The following is a 22,113-nucleotide window of genomic DNA, read 5'->3' as shown; positions in this document are numbered from 1 at the left end:
AATTTAGCTAGTCTCGTCGTTTAACATAAAAGTATTCTCTCTTGAAATCGGAGTCCTCGATTTTTCCAGCTCAGCCTGCCTAGGCTATATACGACTAGGCTATATACGACTAGGCTATATACGACCAGAATCAACACAGGTAGGGTGCATTGTTTAAAATATATATCTTATTTGACTGAAACCTTAGCTTACAGACCAATACATTTTAAACTAAATATTTAGCTAGTCTACTTAGCACAGGGAAGATCAAAACAATTTCTCTAATTCCTTTGCAACAAACGACCCACGCCATTTATCTGCTTATTTTATCAGAATTGCTCTGCATACACTTGAGAAGAATATACCGTTGACGCTCACGCCGGTTTGTTTTCTCTCAGTCACTACCAAAAAACACTTTTCGTTTGATTTGGGCATCAGCAGCATCGCATTAGTGGAAACCAAGACTGTTCTCAGGGCAGACCTGGTTGTAGATAGATATGTTCGATTCGCGTTGGGGACAATTTTAACATTTTAGCTAACCCTAACCCTTTCCTAACCTTAACCTAATTCTCCTAACCTACTGCGTATGTTATCCTCACCTGCTACGAAAAGGGTCAAAACCGACAGACCCGCCCTCAGAAGAGTCTTGGTTTCCACTAATGAGATACAGCCCTGCATTAGGTTAGGGGTGAAAAACCAGACTGCTGTAACATGATTGGCTGAACACGATACACATCTGGGATTGGCATCCAGCCACTAGCATTGTGGTGTAAAAATGAAAATATGCATAGAGGAAATCGAAGCCTTTGCAGCCTGAATGGAAAATGTTTTGGGTAAAAACCGGTCCACGGGGAAACGAATGTACTGCCGGCGGAATACAATGCATTTGGACGGTAAGGTGACATGACTCAATATCGCCATCTGCCAGCCTTTGGGCCAGTCTTACTGGTCTGTTACAGTCACAAACACACTGTGCCAACTTATTCAAATGTTTCTTCTCCTTCTCTCTCCTGTTCTTCCCGTCTGTCCACTGTTGGAAACCTGTCCATTCATTTCTCCTATATGGATGGATTTGGGTATAGTTATAGCAGGGTTGTGAATTAAAGAGGTACGGTAAGGAGAGGGGGGAGCGCTTTCAGACTGTTAGGATGCAGCTAACCTTACTAGTTTATGATGAAGTGGTGTCTGTCCCCCTCTCTGACCCATAACAGGGGGGGGGGGGTCACCTAATCTTCTGTGGATGCAGTGCTGTTCATTAGGAGGATCATATCCTGTCCTTTCTTTCACTCTACAGTTTCCTCTCCAATCCTTATTACCACTCAGATATAAATCTAGTATGACTGACTCCCTAACCATGAAAATATCACGATCCCCTTGACAACAAACATCGATAAACCATCAGCGAGTAAACAGTTAACCCGCTAAACACTACCCCTCTCATCCTCTCCCCACTCCCCCGTGACAAAACCTCGCCAAAACCCTCCCGTGCTCCCATGTCCTTGGTTCAGGCGACATTCGGTGAACCTCGGACCGACCCTTGCACGTGAGGCGACGGGCCATTTAATTCATAATTTTGTCCTATTCCGAACGTTGTTCTTAATGCCTAGCACCACACCAGAATGCAGGAGACCTGCGGGGAGAGAAAACGCCCTGCGTTGTTTCACAGGCATGTGGAATATGTAGGCTACATACATAACATCACCATGGAGAGCAAAAACACATTTCATACTGTCTTATTAATGCGGTATATGGATGCACCGATACCGCGTAATTCAGACATAAGGCTATCAGATGTATTTTTATTAACTGTGGGCCTGATGATTTGGTAGTCTACTCTCGATAAAATCGGTTATCAAGATGGTCTTAAAAGAACGCTTCGATTTGACACACCGTAGACTATGATGACAATTAAATAAGAATAATCTGCCTACTAAACCCATCAAATAGGACCCACACGTTTTTACCCTTTGTAAAATGAATAGGCTATTAGTTTGGATATTGGGGTAGGCTTAAACAGGAATAACTGATCCACGTTGACGTATCCACGAAGCGGAAAATAAATGCGACAAGGCATTGTGGGCTGGATAGCCAACATGAGCGCAAGGAACAGCATTTATAACAATATAAAACTTGGTAGAAAAGTATTACCTTTAGCTTGAGTCTCATATTCGGCTACGATCTCCTTGTCCTTTCGGAATTTGGCCGTAGACATCATGGCTTGTTCTTCTAATCAAAAACACTATTCGTCGCAATAATAGGTTATAGGAGCAATCAGAGAAAAAATGGAACTGTAACAATTCGCTTGGAAGCAGACCCCACTGAAATATTGTAGCGAGCAGCCCCACAGCCCGTGGAATGGTATTGTCTTCTGCCCCCTTCACTCTGGCCGCATTGCAAGAGTTTGGCGCTGCCGTATTCCCATTCGTGTGGACCCTTTCCTCAATGCGTTCCCAAAACCGTTTATAGAGCAAACAGAGGAGAGATGCATTCCCCTAAACCAACAATAACCAGTCAGCCAGCACCGCCGGATGAGGAGACTCCCAAAAAGTTTAGTCCTTCAGTGAGTGGTTGTAACCACGACGGTCGGAGGATGGCCTGGCTCCGTGGCTGTCTGCTCTTCCTCCTAGAGTCAGAGTGGGGTACATGGATGAGCTGGGAATGGGAAGCCAATGCGCAGGCATGGGGAAAAGCCCACACACTATGCAATGTATCGCATTTATTTGGTTGATACATAAACTGCAGAGTGCTTGTCCATACATATTCATTATCACACTAGCCCAGTATTTAATACTGTGTATGTATGGATAAAATAGTGGGCTTTACACATCATTCAAACCTATAACAATGGGCAACTTTATTGATACTGCAGTGATTAGGCCAGATGCTGGGTGTTGCCATGTGTCTAGGGGGTGGGCGTAGAGCTTACAGGGTTGGGAGGGCAGTCAGATGAGATCCAACTGTAGTTCTTAACAGTGACGGTTAGAGTTGGTGAACGGACCCTTGCCTACACACTACACTGTAATAACACATAGGGCTAATCTGACTCAATATAATAGCTGTACTCTTGAATTGTGATTGACTAATTATCCGAGAGAAATGCATTCGATTTTTTTAGGGTGGGGCCATATCTGGCAGAGCCCAGAGAACATACAGGTCCAAATATATTTCAGTTCAATGTGGTCCAATGTGCCCATGACATTGACAATATAATTGACTAAAAACAGTTTAACTCGGGTGTGTTGTGAAAAGCAAAAACTCAGAAAAAGGTAATAACACTTCAAAACAAACTGGGGTACCTTATATAAAGGCTTGTAAATTATACAGGCAGTTACACTTTGTATTAGTTTATAGGTAGCTTAGAACACGTTACAGTTAATATAGCCTAGGCCTATCTCATTGAGTGAAATAGTGGTGCTTGCAAAACATGGGCATATCACAATGTCAACCAATCAATGAGTTATAGCTGTTTTACTAAACTAACTATAGCAGCTGAGCGACAACCCCTTTAAAGAAGGTGCTATCAAAGTTTAGCCCTACAGATGATATTAATGATGCTATATATACAACATTGGATCTTGCAGAGTAGTAGGCTGCAATATAGCCTGGAATTGTAGCATGAGGTCAAAATCTATCATGTATATATTTTTTTTTACAGACATTCAGATCAAATATATTTATAATTAGCTCATTGTTCTATCTGCGGTCAGATCACGCATTGGTCTCGCAAATTGCAATATTGTCCCAAGATGCATTTGGCTGTAGAAAAGAAATAGGAGGACATTTAAATACTTACATTACAACAATGTGAAAAACTAAAGGCTTTTATACGTGGAGGGAAATACAACTGTTGCATTTGAGAATGTGTGGCATAAGAATGAAAGCCTTGTGGAACCAGCCTGTTCGCAAAATTCACAATTATTTCCTTTTCACTAATCCATAGGTGAAGGGGAAAATAATATTGATGGTTACATCAGGCTATAAGAATAAGGCATTTCGCAATTTTTTGCCATAGAAAAAGTATCGGGACCAGAGGTAGGCTAAGGAGCTAGCTAGTCAAGTCCACTGAGGTATAATAAGAAGGTCAAGTCTCCGGGATACCGTTAGCTAACTAGCTAGATACACATTGTCTTTCTACAAACGTTGACATACATCTAAGTCATGAGTTGCAAAAGTTACTTTTCTAACTATTTGTGTGATATAAACACATACTGCATCGCACACGCTTTACCGTGTAAGTTGCTAAAAGCAGATCTTATACATGCACCAAATAGATTTTTACCTCGTATGTCGATTTCCATGAGAATACGAGCTTTACTATTTAATTTAAGTCCCTCGTGAAGATTTATTTGGTGCTTTCTTCACAAATTCTCCCCAAATAACTCCGCCTCTTCATGGAAAAATATGAGATTTTGCATCTTTCGATTGGCTGAATTGATTATGAATGGCATAACATCCTTTAAATCGACTGTCAAGATTATCTAGGTAGGCGTGATGTACGATTATTACCCAATGGAATAGTCATTATTGTCCTCGAGAGCCAATCGAAATTCGAGATAACGCCGTTTAAAAATGTTTCAGGAAGTATCGGTAGCTAACAGGAAGTTATAAACAATCAACACAACAGTGAAACTAGCTGGCTACTACTACAACATTTGACAGAATCTGTGAATGCAACGACGTAACTGAACAAAGATTCAGGAAATTGTTTCATATGAGAAGAGCACTTCGAAGATAAATTGAAATGGCAACAGACCATTAGCTATTTTGAACATCGGATGCTGTGTTATTGTGGTCACTCGTTACTTTAACGAACGTAGCTAACGATAGCTATCTTGTTAACGTAGCTAGCTTGCTATCAACAAGAGTCGGTAGCTATCTAGTTAGCTAATTATTGACACCTCCAATATAGACGTGGAAACGTTAACGGTAGCTATATGACAACGTTACGCCATCTGATTTGTGGCGTATGTTTTATAACCAACCTGCTTCTAACGTCATCCAGCTAGTTGTTGCTAGCTAAGTTACCTACTAAGTTATCCAGTAACAATAGTGTTTAGCTAGCTAACTTAGGTAACAGTTAGCTATACATTTTTATTTTTGGTAACGTTCGCTTCAGAGGAGCTACCATTGCTACATTGATCGATCTGTTCTGACACATTTCCTCTGGACACTGGGATTCTGGGGCTAGCAGAGCAGTATTTAAAGAGCATGTCTACCTCCAACTTCAAAAACAAATGTGTCACTCAAGTGAATTGTATATATTGTGAGAGTCTTCTCTGCACAAGAGGAATGAAGGCAGTACTTCTTGCAGACACAGAAATTGAGCTGTTTTCTACTGACATACCTCCCAACAGGTAAGCAATACAGCCACTATGTTGTTAGGACATGATCACTGAATGTGTGGATGGAGTTGTGACTAATGAGCTAATATTATGTTTTCTATGGGGGGGGGGGTCGCTCATTGGTCAGTTGTTTTTGTTCATATGTTGAGTGTTTGTGATTACTGTGAGATATAGTGAATACTTTATAAATCGACGTAAGTTCTTATCCATTATCGCACTCTATGGCTAGAATGAGATGGTGCCCCTTTGTTCTTTCTAACAATCCCAATAACACCCCCACCCCCACCTCATCTAGAACTGTTGACTTTGTGGCCAGCTGCTACTCTACAGAAAGCTGCAGATGCAAACTGAGAGATATCGCCTGCCTGAAATGGTATGTATTTAACGTTACTGTAATCACAGATTTGCCTACTCGCAAAACTCTAACCTGTTTTCATCACCATATAATCCTATGTGCTTTTTTGTTTACAAAATAACAGCGCAACACCGCTGTGGCTGTTTTGGTGGGGGTGTTGTTTATTTATATTGACAAATGCCAATGTAAATGCATGCAAATGTCCATGTGTTGTGCTTTAGTAGGAAAGTTGTTGAGCCAGCAGTTTGGTGGGTACAGGGAGGCTTTTGTCAGGCCCCTTTTGTTTCTCCTGCTTTGTTGTTGTTCACAGAAACGCATTGGGTAGATAATAGACACCTACTGCCTACTGATAGTTAGCACTTTCACAGGTGCTCCCTATAAAAAGCTGACATGTTTTTTTGTTTCTCTCTCATCCTCCTTCTCTCTCTCTCTATATATATATATATATATATCAATTTCCCCCTCCCCCTTTCTCTGTATCTATTTCCCCCTCTCTGCCTCCCCTCTCTCCCCTTCTTCAGTGGTAATGTTGTGGGGTATCACGTGGTCGCTCCCTGTAAGCCCTGCTTGCTGTCCTGTAACAATGGCCATTTCTGGATGTTTAACAGTGATGCTGTGTCCACCCTCAACCGACTGGATGCTACAGGTTAAAACTTATTTCACTCACTGTCTCCCAGCACACTGACCTCTTACAGTACCTGCTCATGAAGAATACAGACTGTATCCCAAGAGGAATGTCCTGAACCCAAAGGAGTTAGTTAAAGTAAATGTAAAGAAGAATTTCCCCTAAATGCATAGTTTGTGACAAGATGCAACACCGACTGACACAATGTTTGGCATTGTGTGTGCACTCTTCCTATCTATACTACCACATCAGTAACACCAGCAGAAAAAAAATGCAGAGGTTGAATATATTACTTGGGGTCGTTGTGCAACGCCTTGATGCCAGCCTGTTTCAGCTTTGGCCAATTTTTGATTGACTTAGCTAGTTGGCGAGGAAAGACTTAATTAAACTGCTGCACCACACAGTCTGCCACACACAAACTTTGGTGTTGACTTTGTCTTTTGTTGCAGGTTTAAACTTGTTGCTGTGGGGAGACCTTCCCGAGCTAGAGGACAGCGAGAACGAGGAATCAGAAAGCCCATCAGAGGAGGAGTGTATCAGGTAGAGAGGGATGAGAGATGGAGGAGCAAGACGTTACCCTGTGACCTACCAGAACCCCCAGGAACAGACGGAGAAGAAGCAGTGAGCGAAAGAGGAGAGGGGGGCTTACCCTGTGACCACATCCCCCTTCCCAACATCTGTCCGTTAGAAACACACTCTCCTCTCACGGTCCGATCTTTCTCTCTCTCTCTCTCTTTGGGTGAAACCAACCACCGGAACTGCCCTCTCTCCTCAAACTCACAACTGAATCCCCACTCAAACAAACTCCTCTTTCTCATTCACCGACAGACAGCCGGATGGATGGATGGTCTTAACATTTCACATGTTTTATACCCTTTGGGTTGCCTATTGCCATTGGACACTGGATTGAACATTGTATGCTGTGTTTTAGATTTTTGTCAGTCCTGTGTTGGTCCTTGAACAATCACGATGATGTTGTGTTTAAGTTTCAGAATCTGACATTGTTTACATTGAGTATTTGCCAGTTTATCTTGTCACTCTTTCATGAGGAGGGCCAGTGTGCTCAACAGATGGTACTAGAACATACGGTATAGATACGAGTTTGGTTCTAGGGCGCCTCTGTGGTGGGACTGAAGATGCTCTAGGAAAATAGATTAGGCCTAATTACGCACATGTCATCTGAACCTGGCGAAGGAGCCGGACAGAAAATACATGATCGTGAAAAGGAAAGTTGATGTCCACTCACTACATTGTTGACATAGTAACAATATTGCAGCAAAAACAGTGAGAAAGTTGCTATCCAAACCCTGTATGATTGAACACTTGAACGGTTGTGTGCTTGTCAGAGCACCATATGAGTATACTGTATATTTGAGTATGGATCACTTATATAAAGGAGTGCCTGTGTAGAGCAGAACTTTCTATTGCTGCTGAAGCTTTTGCTTCAGCCAACCTTCTCGACTTGTATTCTAATGGCCTTGGATCTGATTTGTATTCTGTGGAGAACTGTGGGCTGACTGTCATTGCAGGAGGTCATGCTCACTCTCTCACTGGAACTAAAATGTGTTCGCTAGCTTTGTTTTGATGCATCGGTGCCCAGCAAGTACTGTCGCAATGAGTGACGTATCTTACATTTCCGTTAATAATATACCTCCCAGTTCAAGCAGACAAGCTATTCCTGTGTTAAAAAGATATGTTGAAGCTCACATGGGAAATTATTTTGGGGTGATAACGAGCAGTACGAAAGGTAGACATACACACCAAATACCTGAAATGGCAGTCGCCAATTTGAAATGGCAGTCACCAGGGCCCAGCGCAGTCAAAAATGTGATTTCTATGTTTCCACACTGAGGTTGGAATAATACTGTGAAAGTGTGAATATGATGATAATGCCTTTTTGGTGTAAGAGCTGTTTGAAAAGACCACCTGAAATTGCAGCCTGTTTTGGTGGGATGGAGTTTTGACGTGCCTGGTATCACCACCAGGCAGTAAATTGGTTAATGGACCAATAAGAAAGAGTTCCAAACCTCTCGGCCAATAACAACTAGTTTTCCGTTTCCCCTCCCCACTCAGACCACTCCGACAGGCTTAGCAAAAATCTTGCTTGAGAAATTGCTCTTTGCTAAGAAGCTATTTTTGTTTATTTTTGACCATTTTAATTCAAAGCTATCACATCAAGGTACTTGATTGTTACCCAGAAGTGAGTTCATATTGAGGTGAAAGCAGCTGCATTGGACCATTTAAATGATGTTCTAAGCTCTGGCTTAGTAGATCACATCTTGTGACATGATTTAACAAAATTATTAGCCAATTATCTAAATCCCACAGACAATCTCTTTTCACTTAAATGTTCCTTTTTGTTTAATTTTCATTCACAAAAGCAATGTTTTGTAGTGTACTGTAGTTTTTATTTTTCTCTTTATTTTACATTTCACTTGCATTTGAGTGTTACGTTTGGAGGCTGATTTTTGTTTTGAAGTTTTACCTTAGTGAAGGTATCACCTGAGAGCTTCCTATTGCATAGGACAATAGGGAGATAATCAAAGACCATCAAAACAGTGACCAATTAAAAAAAAAAAAATAGAAATCTCCCTTGAATATGATTAACTTAAGTAGCGTGCTTTTATTTATTAATTTTAATGTATGTATTTATTAACAGGCATTTGCTGTGTTTATACTGATGTGACTTGCCCTGCTGAAAAAATATGTATATTCTGAAATTGCACTGAAACTGCATTGGTAGTTTGAAACATTTGTCATTTTTAATGCTTATTGTATTGATAATACACCTTTTCCAAAATATCTATTGTTTTGTGAACTTTTTGGTCACAAAGAATCTTCAGGTACTGAAGCAAGTCTTCACATGTGAGTTCTCTCACATTGAGTTCAGCCCTAACTGTGTAGGTATAATGTCTGTGGATGTGATGTTGGAATGTTGCTCTGACTGTCCTGGTCCTGATCTGCCAGCCAGCCATGGCAGCTCTCAAGTGCTTCTGCCAGCTCCCTGCAACACACAATACAGCACAGCCATGGTAGGAGTCCATATGCACACTCAGCAGACGTGCGTGTGTAGGTTTTACTATACTTGTGAGTACCAGAAGTCCTCACAAGAATAGTAAACCAACGAAAATTCAGAGAAGTGAGGCCATTTTGCCATCCACACTTTGAGAAAGGCTATTTTAGGATTAAGAGTTAGGGTTAAAATGAATGTTCGGGAAGGATTTTTCAATGGAAATTGTTGGTCCCCAAAAAGTCCTAAAGTATAGTAAGACACAGCCTTCAGAAAGTATTCACACCCCTTGACTTTATTCACATTTTGTTACGTTACAGCCTTATTCTAAAATTGATTAAAATGTTTTTTTCCCTTCATCAATCTACACACAATACACCATAATGACAAAGCTAAAACAGTTTTTTATACATATATTTACATAAGTATTCAGACCCTTTACTCAGTAGTTTGTTGAAGCACCTTTGGCAGCGATTACAGCATCCAGTCTTATTCAGTATGACGCTACAAGCTTGACACACCTGTATTTGGGGAGTTTCTCCCATTCTTCTCTGCAGATCCTCTCAAGCTCTGTCAGGTTGGATGGAGAGCGTTGCCGCACAGCTATTTTCAGGTCTCTCCAGAGATGTTCGATCGGGTTCAAGTCTAGGCTCTGGCTGGGCCACCCAAGGACATTCAGAGACTTCTGCGTTGTCTTGGCTGTGTGCTTAGGGTCGTTGTCCTGTTGGAAGGTGAACCTTCGCCCCCAGTCTGAGGCCCTGAGCGCTCTGGAGCAGGTTTTCATCAAGGATCTCACTGTACTTTGCTTCGTTCATCTTTTAGCATAAAGATCAGGACCAGTCTACTGTCAGTCTGTATGTACACACACGTCACACTGTGCAGTGTTTCTTCTCACAGGATATTGATAAGGAGTATTAACCAAAAGACCTGACCTGATTTTTCTACTGGGTTAGAACCCAGAAGTCACCAGACGGCATATCATCATACAGCCTCCAGTCACTGGGTTGGTACTTTTGTGTATTGGTTTTAGCTTGTGTGTGTCTACATGTACCCTGCGTGAGTGATTGTGCTCTTCAGGGATGACTATAACACGGAGGAGTCTCCTCTTACTGACGAGGAAGAGCGGCCTCTATCCCAGGGAAGACTACGCCAGAGAATCATACCCTTCAAACAATATCATTTTCGGTTATGATACTTTGCAATCTTTGTTTTTCACCTTCACCTTGATGACCGGACTACTAAGACTGTCGATGAAGATCAAACCGTTCAAACATCCTGTACTTTCAACATGAACCCTCTCAATTACTGTATGCCCGCTATAAGCGATACTATTCCATAGGTCCTGCTGACGGAGGGATCATTGCGTCATGCAGAAGCGAGGAGAAAGATGAGTTTGCCGTCCAACTGCCACCGGCGCCCCCTAGTGGCTTGAGAGGAGCGGCACACACAGACACCGCCATAGCTACCCACCAGGTGAAGGACCTCGGCCTAGGGAGAATAGCTGCTTTTGTCATGTAGTATTATCACCTGAATTTCAACCAAAAGTAAATGACCAAATGTCTCTGTTTCAGTTCTGATTTAATGTATGATAGATAGTATTACTTGCACTTCTATAACACTCTTTTTTTATGATCAAATTAAATAAAATGTTATTTGTCACATGCGCCGAATACATCAGGTGTAGACCTTACCGTGAAATGCTTACTTACGAGCCCTTAACCAACAATGCACTTTTAAGAAAAAATAAGTGTTAAGTAAAAAATAGATAAGTCAAAAATAATAATTAAAGAGCAGCTGTAAAATAACAGTAGCGAGGCTGTATACAGGGGGTACCGGTACAGAGTCGATGTGTGGGGGCACAGGTTAGTCAAGGTAATTGAGGTAAAATGTACATGTAGAGTTAGTCACTATGCATATATGATAAACAGAGAGTAGCCACAGTGTAAAATAGGGGGTGGGGGACAATGCAAATAGCTGTTCATGAGTCTTGTGGCTTCGGGGTGTAGAAGCTGTTAAGAAGCCTTTTGGACCTAGACTTGGCGCTCTGGTACCGCTTGCCATGCGGTAGCAGAGAGAACAGTCTATGACTAGGGTGGCTGGAGACTTTGACAATTTTTAGGGCCTTCCTCTGACGCCGCCTGATATAGAGGTCCTGGATGGCAGGAAGCTTGGCCCCAGTGATGTACTGGGCCCTACGCACTACCCTCTGTAGTGCCTTGTGGTCGGAGGTCGAGCAGTTACCATACTAGGCAGCAATGCAACCAGTCAGGATGCTCTCGATGGTGCAGCTGTAGAACTTTGAGGATCTGGGGACCAATGCCAAATCTTTTCAGCCTCCTGAGGGGGAATAGGCTTTGTCATGCACTCTTCACGACTGTCTTGGTGTGTTTGGACCAAGATAGTTTGTTGGTGATGTAGACACCAAGGAACTTAAAGCTCTCAACCTGCTCCACTACAGCCCTGTCGATGAGAATGGGGGAGTGCTCGGTCCTCCTTTTCCTGTCGTCCACAACCATGGTGCTGCATCATCATGGTCTGTTTCAACAAAGTGTGATTTGTTTAGCTTGAACTAATTAGGTTAGGAGACTTCTCTCAGTCTGGCAGCCAGCTGTTTTTTTTTATGTGTCACAGGCCATCCGGCTTTGCCTATTCAAGTCTGTTGTCAAGACCCCCCTGCTGTCCTGCTCTCTGACAACTGAACACAAGAGGGCAGCAGATCATTGCCGTTCCACTCATTGTAGGTTCTCTGTATAGATTGATAGCCACAAAGAACAATCTGCATTGTTAAAGAGCTTCGATAAAGGCTTTAATATGTGATGAAGGAGTTTGAATGATTTTGAATGACAATGTGTGTCAGGTGGTTCCTACCTCTATCCTTCTAGTCTGTTTCCTGCTTGTCAGTTACTGGTATCAAGGGAATTTTCATTTCCTTTTCATATCTAAAAGTTTGATCATTAATATTTGTAGGATATTGTTTTATGCCTATTCAAGCAGATAGGGAACTATATATAAAATGTGATTGCGGTACAAAAATGTAATTATATTCCTCAATGCAGAGTCTTTCCAGGTCCTTGCCCTCTTCAATTCAAACCAGAGGTCTGAAGACTGAGATGGCAATTGCAAAATGTTGATTTTGTGATTAATTACAAATTACTTTGTGGATTTTCAGTTGTACTTGGGCTTATTGTCTTGCTGTAAGATTCACTTGCGTCAAAGTTTCAGCCTCCCGGTAGAGGCAACCAGGTTTTTGTCTAAAAATGTTCTGGCGCTAGGTAAAGTTCATGATACCGTTGACCTTAAAGCCCCCAGGACCAGTGAAAGCAAAATGGCCCCATAACATCAAAGATTCACCACCATATTTTACAAGTAGGTATGAGGTTCTTTTCTGCATATTTCTTTCATAGCAAAACCCACCGCTGGTGTGCGTGGCCAAAGAGCTCTATTTTCATGTCATTCCACAAATGTAAACTCCAGGAGTTTGCTAAACGGCATTGGCACTTGGATTGGAACCGGTGCTATGGTCAGATGACATGAAATTAGAGCTCTTTGGCCACGCAGATCAGTGGTGGGTTTTGCGGTTAAAAAGATATGCATATACAGAAAAGGGCTACTACAAAATATGTTGGTAGCCACAAACCTGGATGCCTCTAAAAGGAGGCTGAAATTTGGCCGCAAGTGGATCTTCAGCAAGAAAATAACCCCAAGTACCAATTATACTGTGTTCCAATAACCCCAAACACACATTAGTATAAAAATAATTTCCCCAAAAAATTGCATACAATATAGCTCAGTATTTGTATTATTTTATATAGTATTTTTTGTTCATCTTTATCAAGGGTGCTAATAATTTTGGACCTGACTGTATCTGTCCCTATACGGAGAGATTTGACAGCAGTTTGTAAAGAAGGGAGACTGTGACTAATCCACTCTGAAACTTCACTGTGTAACTATGAATTTAAAAAAAATCAAAGATAAAAAAGAAATATGAGAAAGAGGCAGGGCAAGAGAGATGATATGGAGGAGGATGTATGGAGGAGGATGTTTGCTTTGAAATTCGACTCTTACTGAGCCACCCTCCACGCCCAACTAAATTCTCTGTGCGCAGTTCGCTGCATTGCCATAGAAACCTTCCCTTTAATCACAACAGAACCTAATTTCTTCCTCCTGACAAAGGCTCCACATCGGCCTTGGAGACCGCCTGCACCAGCCAGTCCCCAGCCCAGTCCCAAGGCCCACCTCCTACTCTCTARGCCCTGCCTACCAGCAGGCCACCAGTGCTCTCCCTACTCTCTCCTCTTTTCACTGTCTCCCTCACTTTCCTATTTCCTTCCCATTTTCCTTCTCTTATTACTCCCATGCTCTTTCCATTCACTTCTCCACCTTCGGCCCCACTACCCTTTTTGTCGTCTACTCTGATTTGAGCCCCTATTCTTATCCCTATTTTGCTTCACATGAAATATTGCGATTAGTCTCAGACAAGGCATAAGAGCAGCTAGTGGAAACTTGCTGAGAGACATTTTACACCCACACTTGCCAGGCCTGCATCTACACAAACACTCTCTGTCTCTCTCGCTCTCTTATCTGAGCTTTACAAACTGGCCTGTTTCCTGTTCATTTTTGCCCTTTCTATCTCACCTCCTCTATGCCCTTATCAGTTACAGTCAATGTCCTGTTTTGTATAATTTTTTTCCTGTCTTTTTGCCTTCACTCTCTCTTTTGGCTCTCGTCACTGTAGGTCTAGTCAAAACTGCACTTCATTTCTTTACATAATACTTGCACGCAATTCGTCAATCCTTTCCAAATACATTTAGATAAGTGTATATACTACATATTTTCCCTCTCACCTGGTAGGATTCACTTTTTATATAGCATGTTATCAGCTTCTAAGTACAAGAGAGTGCAATGGATTTTATTGCTCAGATAAATCACCTCCCTTCACACAACCAGAAATATTATTTATTTGCAACAACTCCGTGATCTGCACCACCGGTAAGTTAAGACTCTCACCCTATTCCCTTTTCTCTCTCTTTCCTTTTCAGATTGTCTATTTGGGAATTGTGCCAGGTATTTCCCTAGTCTGCCTGCTGCTCTGGAACATTACTGAAGAGCCCAGAGCCCTCCCCCCATTCCCCTCCAATTCACCCAACAATATGTGTTGCTAGGCAACCAGCCGACCAAGAGTCTCCAACCAATCAGGTTGTACATTTATTTTTCAAATCCTTTGATTGAACCTCTACCTTCAGATACCATTTTATTCATGTTCTGTTTTAGGTTTTATTCTCACTTTAAAGGGTCAGTTTTCCAGGCTTTGTGTATTTTTTGGGGTGAATTTTGTGCCTAGCCCTATACTTGACATAAAGGCAGTCCAACACCAAGCGGCAACACTAGCAGTTCACKTTTGCTTACAGCTGGGCAAGAAAGACAGGCTAACGGGCAGCGGATGCTAAGTAATCTAGCTCCTTTACCTGTATATATTTTGTTATTGATTGTGTGATTGACACAGATGTCCGTTTAATATGATTATACAACGTTATATCATTATCAGCAGTGCCACTATTGTGAGTACACTTGCATTAAAGTCATGATAGCCATCACTTTTCAGTAGTTCTAAATTAAAAAGCAAGCAATGTTATTATGTTCTTGTTCATAGTGGTTTTCCCTTCTATGAGAGGACATGCATGTGAAATACTTGTGTTCTGGTGTGGACTTAAAAACCCTCAGTTTGTGGTAAATGTGAAATGTTGAGATGACAGAGTCTGCTGGAAACAGAACAGGCCCTGGGCTAGGTTAAACATTAGTCTTGATCAGCCTTCTAAGTTTCAGTTGACTTGGCGTCATTCTGCCATTTACAGGAAGTTTGCTCATGAATAATTACAGCTGCCCTCCATTTCACAGGCTGCTAAGGGTGTTCTAGTTTGTGTGTCTGAGGAGCCATGTAAATCCCCCACTGGTGGAAAAAGTACCCAACTGTCATACTTGAGTAAAAGTAAAGATACCTTAATAGAAAATGACTCAAGTAAAAGTGAAAGTCACCAGGTAAAATACTACTTGAGTAAAAGTCTTTGGTTTTAAATATACTTACGTATCAAAAGTAACTGTAATTGCTMAAATATACTTAAGTATCAAAAGTAAAAGTAGAAATAATTTCAAATTCCTTATATAAAGCAAACCAGACGGCACAATTTTTTCCTTTTTTTTATTACTTTTTTACGGATAGCCAGGGGCACTCCAACACTCAGACATCATTTATAAACAAAGCATTTGTGTTTAGTGAGTCCGCCAGATCAGAGGCAATAGGGATGACCATGGATGTTCTCTTGATACTGTAAGTGCGTGAATTGGACCATTTTCCTGTGCTGCTAAGCATAAAAAATGTAACGAATACTTTTGGGTGTCAGGGCAAATGTATGGAGTAAAAGGGCATTGTTTTCTTTAGGAATGTAGTGAAGTAAAATTAAAAGTTGTCAAAAATATAAATAGTAAAGTACAGATAACCCAAAAAACGACTTAAGTAGTACTTTAAAGTATTTTTACTTAAGTACTTTACACCACTAAATTCCCCTGAGCCCCAACTTTATTTCACCATGTGCACTGGAGACCACTGCTTTGTATGAGGGCTCCGTATTCCCKGTTATTACAGATCCAAACACCTATTCTCTTATTCCTCCTTGTCCTTTCATTCCACTTGAATAAGTTTGTCCTAAATATTTCAAAAACTAAAAGTATTGTATTTGGGACAAATCATTCCCTAAACCCTAAACCCTAAACCTCAACTAAATCTTGTAATGAATAATGTGGAAATTGAGCAAGTCGATGAGACTAAACTGCTTGAAGTAACCCAGGATTGTAAACTGCCATGGTCAAAACATATTGATACAACAGTAGCTAAGATGGGGGATGTCTGTCCATAGTAAAACACTGCTCTGCCTTCTTAAAACAGCACTATCAACAAGGAAAGTCCTACAGGCCATAGTTTTGTCACACCTGGACTAATGTTCAGTCGTGTGGTCAGGTGCCACAAAGAGGGACTTAGGAAAATTACAATTGGTATTGAAATGTTGAATACTCAGAGCTGTCTGTTTAAACTACTAGCACACAGCTCAGACACCCATGCATACCCCACAAGACATGCCACCAGAGATCTCTTCACAGTCCGCAAGTCCATAACAGACTATGGGAGGCACACAGTACTACATAGAGCCATGACTACATTGAACTCTACTCCACATCAAGTAACTCATGCAAGCAGTAAAATCAGATTTAAAAACAGATAAAAATACACAGTATGGAACAGCGGGGACTATGAAAAGACACACACACACAGGCACAGACACACGCATACACACACACACACATAATAACATACGCACTATACACACACACACATGATAACATATGCACTATACACACACGTACACATGGATTTTGTGTTGTAGAAATGTAGCAGTAGAGTAATGGCCTGAGGGCACACACTTAATGTGTTGTGAAATCTGCTGTGAATGTAATGTCATGTTTTTTTGTATAACTGCCTTCATTTTGCAATACCCCAGGAAGAGTAGCTTCTGCCTTGGCAGCAGCTAATAGGGATCCATAATAAATACAAACATCTCTCGGCCCGGCCCTGGTTCATTCTCTGTCCTTCCTTAGTCTCTAGGCTCCTATCAGTCCCTCCCCCACCCTATCCCCAAAGTGTCCCTCCTCGTCTCTGGTCTCTGGTGGCTGTGCAGATGGTTCTTTGTTGGTGCTTCATAATAGGGCTGAGGTCAGTGTGGCCTAACATTAACACATGCATATTACTCTGTAGTACACCATCATTTCCCCTTCTATGTTTGCTTTTCTACAATGTCTCCGAAACTACTGCACCACCAACGTTTTAGAATAAACAGAATGTCAGTCTCTCCCTACCTTGGTGATGAGGAAGTAGCCTTATAAACCCCCAGATAAAGATCTAGCCAGTAGCGACCCCACATTTCAACTGTTGTGGTTGTGACTAAAAAGAAGATCATATCTGATTTACCAACCATCATTTACCTATTACATCAAAAGATAGTCTAATTTCAAAAGAGCTGAGACATTTCAATTTGGACACCGTCTCATTGGTGTTCAATCTACACTGAACGAAAATACAAACGCAACATGTAAAGTGTTGGTCCCATGTTTCATGAGCTGAAATAAAAGATTCCAGAAAAGTTCCATATGCACAAAAGGCTTATTTCTCTCTAATGTTGTGCACAAATTTGTTYACATCCCTGTTCGTGAGAATTTTGCTTATGCCAAAATAATCAATCCATCTGACAGGTGTGACATATTAAGAAGCTGATTAAACAGCATGATCACAGGTGCACCTTGTGCTGGGGACAATAAAAGGCCACTCTAAAATGTGCAGTTTTGTCACACAACATAATGCCACAGATGTCTCAAGTTAAGGGAGTGTGCATTTGGCATGTTGACTGCAGGAATGTCCACAAGAGCTGTTGCCAGCGAATTGAATGTTAATTTCTCTACCATAAGCCATCAACATCGTTTAAAAAAAAATCAGTACATCCAACCGGCCTCACAACTGCAGACTACGTGTATGGCATTGTGTGGGCGAGCGGTTTTCTGATGTCAACGTTGTGAACAGAGTGCCCCATGGTGGGGCTATGGTATGAGCAGRCATAAGCTACGAACAACACAATTGCATTTTATAAATAGCAATTTAAATGCACAGAGATACATTGCCATGCCATTCAACCTCCGCCATCGCCTCATGTTTCAGCATGATAATGCACAGCCCCATGTCACTTTAATGAAGACGCAGGGAGTCAGGAAGCAGGTACAGATGATTAGTTTAATAATGCCCCTAGGGCCTAGAGCGTTACAAAACTCTAGGGCCTAGAGCGTTACAAAACAGGAGACGTGTCTGACAGGAAAACAGAACCAATACTGCCTGATTACTGAGGTTGGTGAGGGCTATAGGAAGGGAGAGTAATCAAGGTGGTGATGAAGTCCAGGTGTGCTTAACGATAGGAGCAGGTGTGCGCAATGTGGGTTGCCAGGCCCGGTGGTTAGTAGACAGGCGACGTCGAGCGCCGGAGGGAGGGAGCAGGCAGGGAGGGAGTGGCAAGGATCTGTACACAGCAGCTGAAAATGTTCCAATTCTTCCATGGCCTGCTTACTCACCAGACATGTCATCCTTTGAGCATGTTTGGGATGCTCTGGGTTGATTTCTACAACAGCGTGTTCCAGTTCCCACCAATATCCAGCAACTTCGCATAAGCCACAATCAACAGCCTGACCAATTATGTGAAGGAGATCTGCATGATGTAAATGGTGGTCACACCAGATATTGACTGGTTTTCTGATCCACACCCCTATCTTTTATTTTTAAGGTATCTGTGACCAACAGATAGATATCTAAACTCAGCAACAACAAAAAAAAAATCCTCTCACTGTCAACTGCGTTTATTTTCAGCAAACTTAACATAAATGTAAATATTTGTACGAACATAACAAGATTCAACAACTGAGACAAACTGAACAAGTTCCACAGACATGTGACTAACAGAAATGGAATAATGTGTCCCTGAACAAAGGGGGGGTAAAAATCAAAAGTAACAGTCAGTATCTGGTGTGGCCCCCAGCTGCATTAAGTTCTGCAGTGCATCTCCTCCTCATGGACTGCACCAGATTTGCCAGTTCTTGCTGTGAGATGTTACTCAGCTCTTCCACCAAGGGCAGTTGTTGTTGCCATCCTGTACCTGTCCCGCAGGTGTGATGTTCGGATGTACCGATCCTCTGTAGGTGTTGTTACACGTGGTCTGCCACTGCRAGGATGATCAGCTGTCCGTCCTGTCTCCCTGTAGCGCTGTCTTAGGCGTCTCACAGAACGGACATTGCAATTTATTACCCTGGCCACATCTGCAGTCCTCATGCCTCCTTGCAGCATGACTAAGGCACGTTCACGCAGATGAGCAGGGACCCTGGCATCTTTATTTTGGTGTTTTTCAGTCAGTAGAAAGGCCTCTTTAGTGTCCTAAGTTTTCAAAACTGTGACCTTAATTGACTACCGTCTGTAAGCTGTTAGTGTCTTAACGAACGTTCCACAGGTGCGTGTTCATTAATTGTTTATGGTTCATTGAACAAGCATGGGAAACAGTGTTTAAACCCTCTACAATGAAGATCTGTGAAGTTATTTGGATTTTTACAAATTATCTTTGAAAGACAGGGTCCTGAAAAAGGGATGTTTCTTTTTTTGCTGAGTTTATATTCCCAGTCATGTAAAATCCATAGATTAGGGACTAATTCATTTATTTAAATTGACTGATTTCCTTATATGAACTGTAACTTTGAAATTGTAGCATGTTGCGTTTATATTTTTGTTCAGTATAAATTGGAGGCAAAATGTCTGATCTTCTGGAGAAGGAAATGTAAATGTATCATCTGTTCTGTGATCCCACAACAGCCCTGCCTCATCATTGGTCAGAACCACCGTTATTGAGCCATTAGCCACTGATTCTAAGTTTAACAGCGATGCTGACTGACCCCACGGGTAGTGACGTCTTGCACCTAGTCCAACTCTATCTATTAAGTGTGTGTGGTCAAATCTGTTCAGAGAAAAATAAAAGAATACTACATTTGAGAGCAAAAATCAAATCACACTTCATTTGTCACATACGCATGGTTAGCAGATGTTAATGCGAGTGTAGCGAAATGCTTGTGCTTCTAGTTCCGACAGTGCAGTAATATCTAACAAGTCATCTAACAATTTCCCAACAACTACATAATACACACAAATCTAAAGGGGTGAATGAGAATATGTAAGTATATGGATGAGCGATGGCCGAGCGGCATAGGCAAGGTGCAATACATGGTATAAAATACAGTATATACATGTGGTATGAGTAATGTAAGATATGTAAACATGATTAAAGTGGCATTATTTAAAGTGGCATTGTTTAAAGTGACTAGTGATCCATTTATTAAAGTGGCCAGTGATTGGGTCTCAATGTAGACAGCAGCCTCTCTGAGTTAATGATTGCTGTTTAGCAGTCTGATGGCCTTGAGATAGAAGCTGTTTTTCAGTCTCTCTGTCCCAGCTTTGATGCACCTGTACTGACCTCGCCTTCTGGATGGTAGCGGTGTGAACAGGCAGTGGCTCGGGTGGTTGTTGTCCTTGATGATCTTTTTGGCCTTCCTGTGACATCGGGTGCTGTAGGTGTCATGGAGGGCAGGTAGTTTGCCCCCGGTGATGCGTTGTGCAGATTGCACCACCCTCTGGAGAGCCTTGCGGTTGTGGGCGGTGCAGTTGCCGTACCAGGCTGTGATACAGCTTGACAGGATGCTCTCGATTGTGCATCTGTAAAAGTTTGTCAGGGTTTTGGGTGACAAGCCAAATTTCTTCAGCCTCCTGAGGTTGAAGAGGCACTGTTGCGCCTTCTTCACCACACTGTCTGTGTGAGTGGACCATTTGAGACTTGTGGACCATTGGAGACTTATATCTCCCTCACTAACTTTAAGCATCAGCTATCTGAGCAGCTTACCAATTGCTGCAGCTGTACACAGCCCATCTGTAAATAGCCCATCCAATCTAGCTACCTCATCCCCATATTGTTTTTATTTACTTTTTTGCACACCAGTATTTCTACTTGCACATCATCATCTGCACATTTATAACTCCAGTGTTAATTTGCTAAATTGTAATTACTTCGCTACTATGGCCTATTTATTGCCTTACCTCCTCATGCCATTTGCACACACTGTATATAGACTTTTTTTTCTCTATTGCGTTATTGACTGTACGTTTGTTTATTCCATGTGTAACTCTGTGTTGTTGTTTGTGTCGCACTGCTTTGCTTTATCTTGGCCAGGTTGCAGTTGTAAATGAGAACTTGTTCTCAACCGGCCTACCTGGTTAAATAAAGGTGAAATAAAATAAATAAAAATAAATTCAGTTTGTCTGTGATGTGTACGCCAAGGAACTTAAAACCTTCCACCTCCCTTCGATGTGGATAAGGGGTTTCATGTTGTTTTGTTACATAACAAAAAAAAACACTCAAGGCATGACTTATGAATGTAGGTTCAGAGGAAAAGGGTAGTGAGGGGGTCCACCAATGAGATGCCTTTGGGCAGGCATTACACAGACCAATAGTCGCAGTAAGGAACATGTAGAATGAAGGCGGGAAACCTAGAGGGAGTTGGAGAAACTGAATTAGTGGAAATTTCCACTTTCCTGGCAAGGCAGGAGTGTGGGTGGGGCTTGAGATGGAATAAGGTGGTGTTGTACAAACACAGGGCACATGGAGTCATTCCCTGTTCTCCTTACTTCGACTCTGCCATTGGGGTGGGCTGCCATTAACCTTTTTCTCTACCACAATCTCTCTATAGAGCTCACCTTATCTATAGGCTATTCTTTCTACCTGCCACAGATGTTTGCACTTGGGAAAGCAGGAGATAACACCAAGAATGGAGTACAATAAAAATAAAAAATAAATAGCGCTCAGCAGGTTGGCCTATCGGGTAGAAGTAGAATGTTTTTTTCTCCACTTGCTCATCCATCCAGTACTTTTTCCTCTCTCCTTTACACTCTGTCCCTTTTCAGTCTCTTCACAAACTCCACAATTTTGGTAATAGCAGAAATAAAAGGTGGCATCCATTTTGCAAACATTTCCACCCAGTACCTGTCCTTTTCATTTCAGTCCTCTCTCCTTTAATGCTAATTTGACAAAACGAGAGATTAAATCGATGATTACATGCTTCAATGTTCCTGTCACCTTAAAATGAGCAGGACACCTCCGGGTTGGGGCCAAGGGGCCACATTCCA

General features: G+C 41.8%; 2 protein-coding genes across 2 annotated transcripts in view; one reads left to right on the top strand and one right to left on the bottom strand.

The window, feature by feature from the left end:
* LOC111969825 (SLIT-ROBO Rho GTPase-activating protein 2C-like) overlaps positions 1-2,219 on the bottom strand; it is a 109,051-nt gene extending 106,832 nt beyond the window's left edge. Inside the window, exon 1 of the mRNA XM_023996119.3 lies at positions 2,128-2,219. Coding sequence (XP_023851887.1) covers positions 2,128-2,194 — 67 coding nt within the window. The 5' untranslated portion in view covers positions 2,195-2,219. The remainder of the gene's footprint in view (positions 1-2,127) is intronic.
* Positions 2,220-2,643: 424 nt separating this feature from the next.
* On the top strand, positions 2,644-9,103 carry LOC111969824 (protein FAM72A). The gene is made up of 4 exons (XM_023996118.2): positions 2,644-5,333; positions 5,617-5,694; positions 6,198-6,322; positions 6,751-9,103. The coding sequence occupies exons 1-4, from the start codon at positions 5,188-5,190 to the stop codon at positions 6,843-6,845; spliced, it is 444 nt and encodes a 147-aa protein (XP_023851886.1). The 5' UTR covers positions 2,644-5,187; the 3' UTR covers positions 6,846-9,103.
* The last annotated feature ends 13,010 nt before the right edge of the window (positions 9,104-22,113 follow it).

The sequence above is a fragment of the Salvelinus sp. IW2-2015 genome, linkage group LG11, assembly GCF_002910315.2.
Source record: "Salvelinus sp. IW2-2015 linkage group LG11, ASM291031v2, whole genome shotgun sequence".
Lineage (NCBI taxonomy): Eukaryota > Metazoa > Chordata > Actinopteri > Salmoniformes > Salmonidae > Salvelinus > Salvelinus sp. IW2-2015.
This window is presented reverse-complemented; position numbering and strand designations above follow the sequence as displayed.

Coding starts and splice junctions, on each gene's coding strand:
- LOC111969824 (XM_023996118.2), top strand. CDS start 5,188: ATGTCTACCTCCAACTTCAAAAACAAATGTGTCACTCAAGTGAATTGT. Junction 5,334..5,616: donor ACTGACATACCTCCCAACAG/GTAAGCAATACA, acceptor CACCTCATCTAG/AACTGTTGACTTTGTGGCCA. Junction 6,323..6,750: donor CAACCGACTGGATGCTACAG/GTTAAAACTTAT, acceptor CTTTTGTTGCAG/GTTTAAACTTGTTGCTGTGG.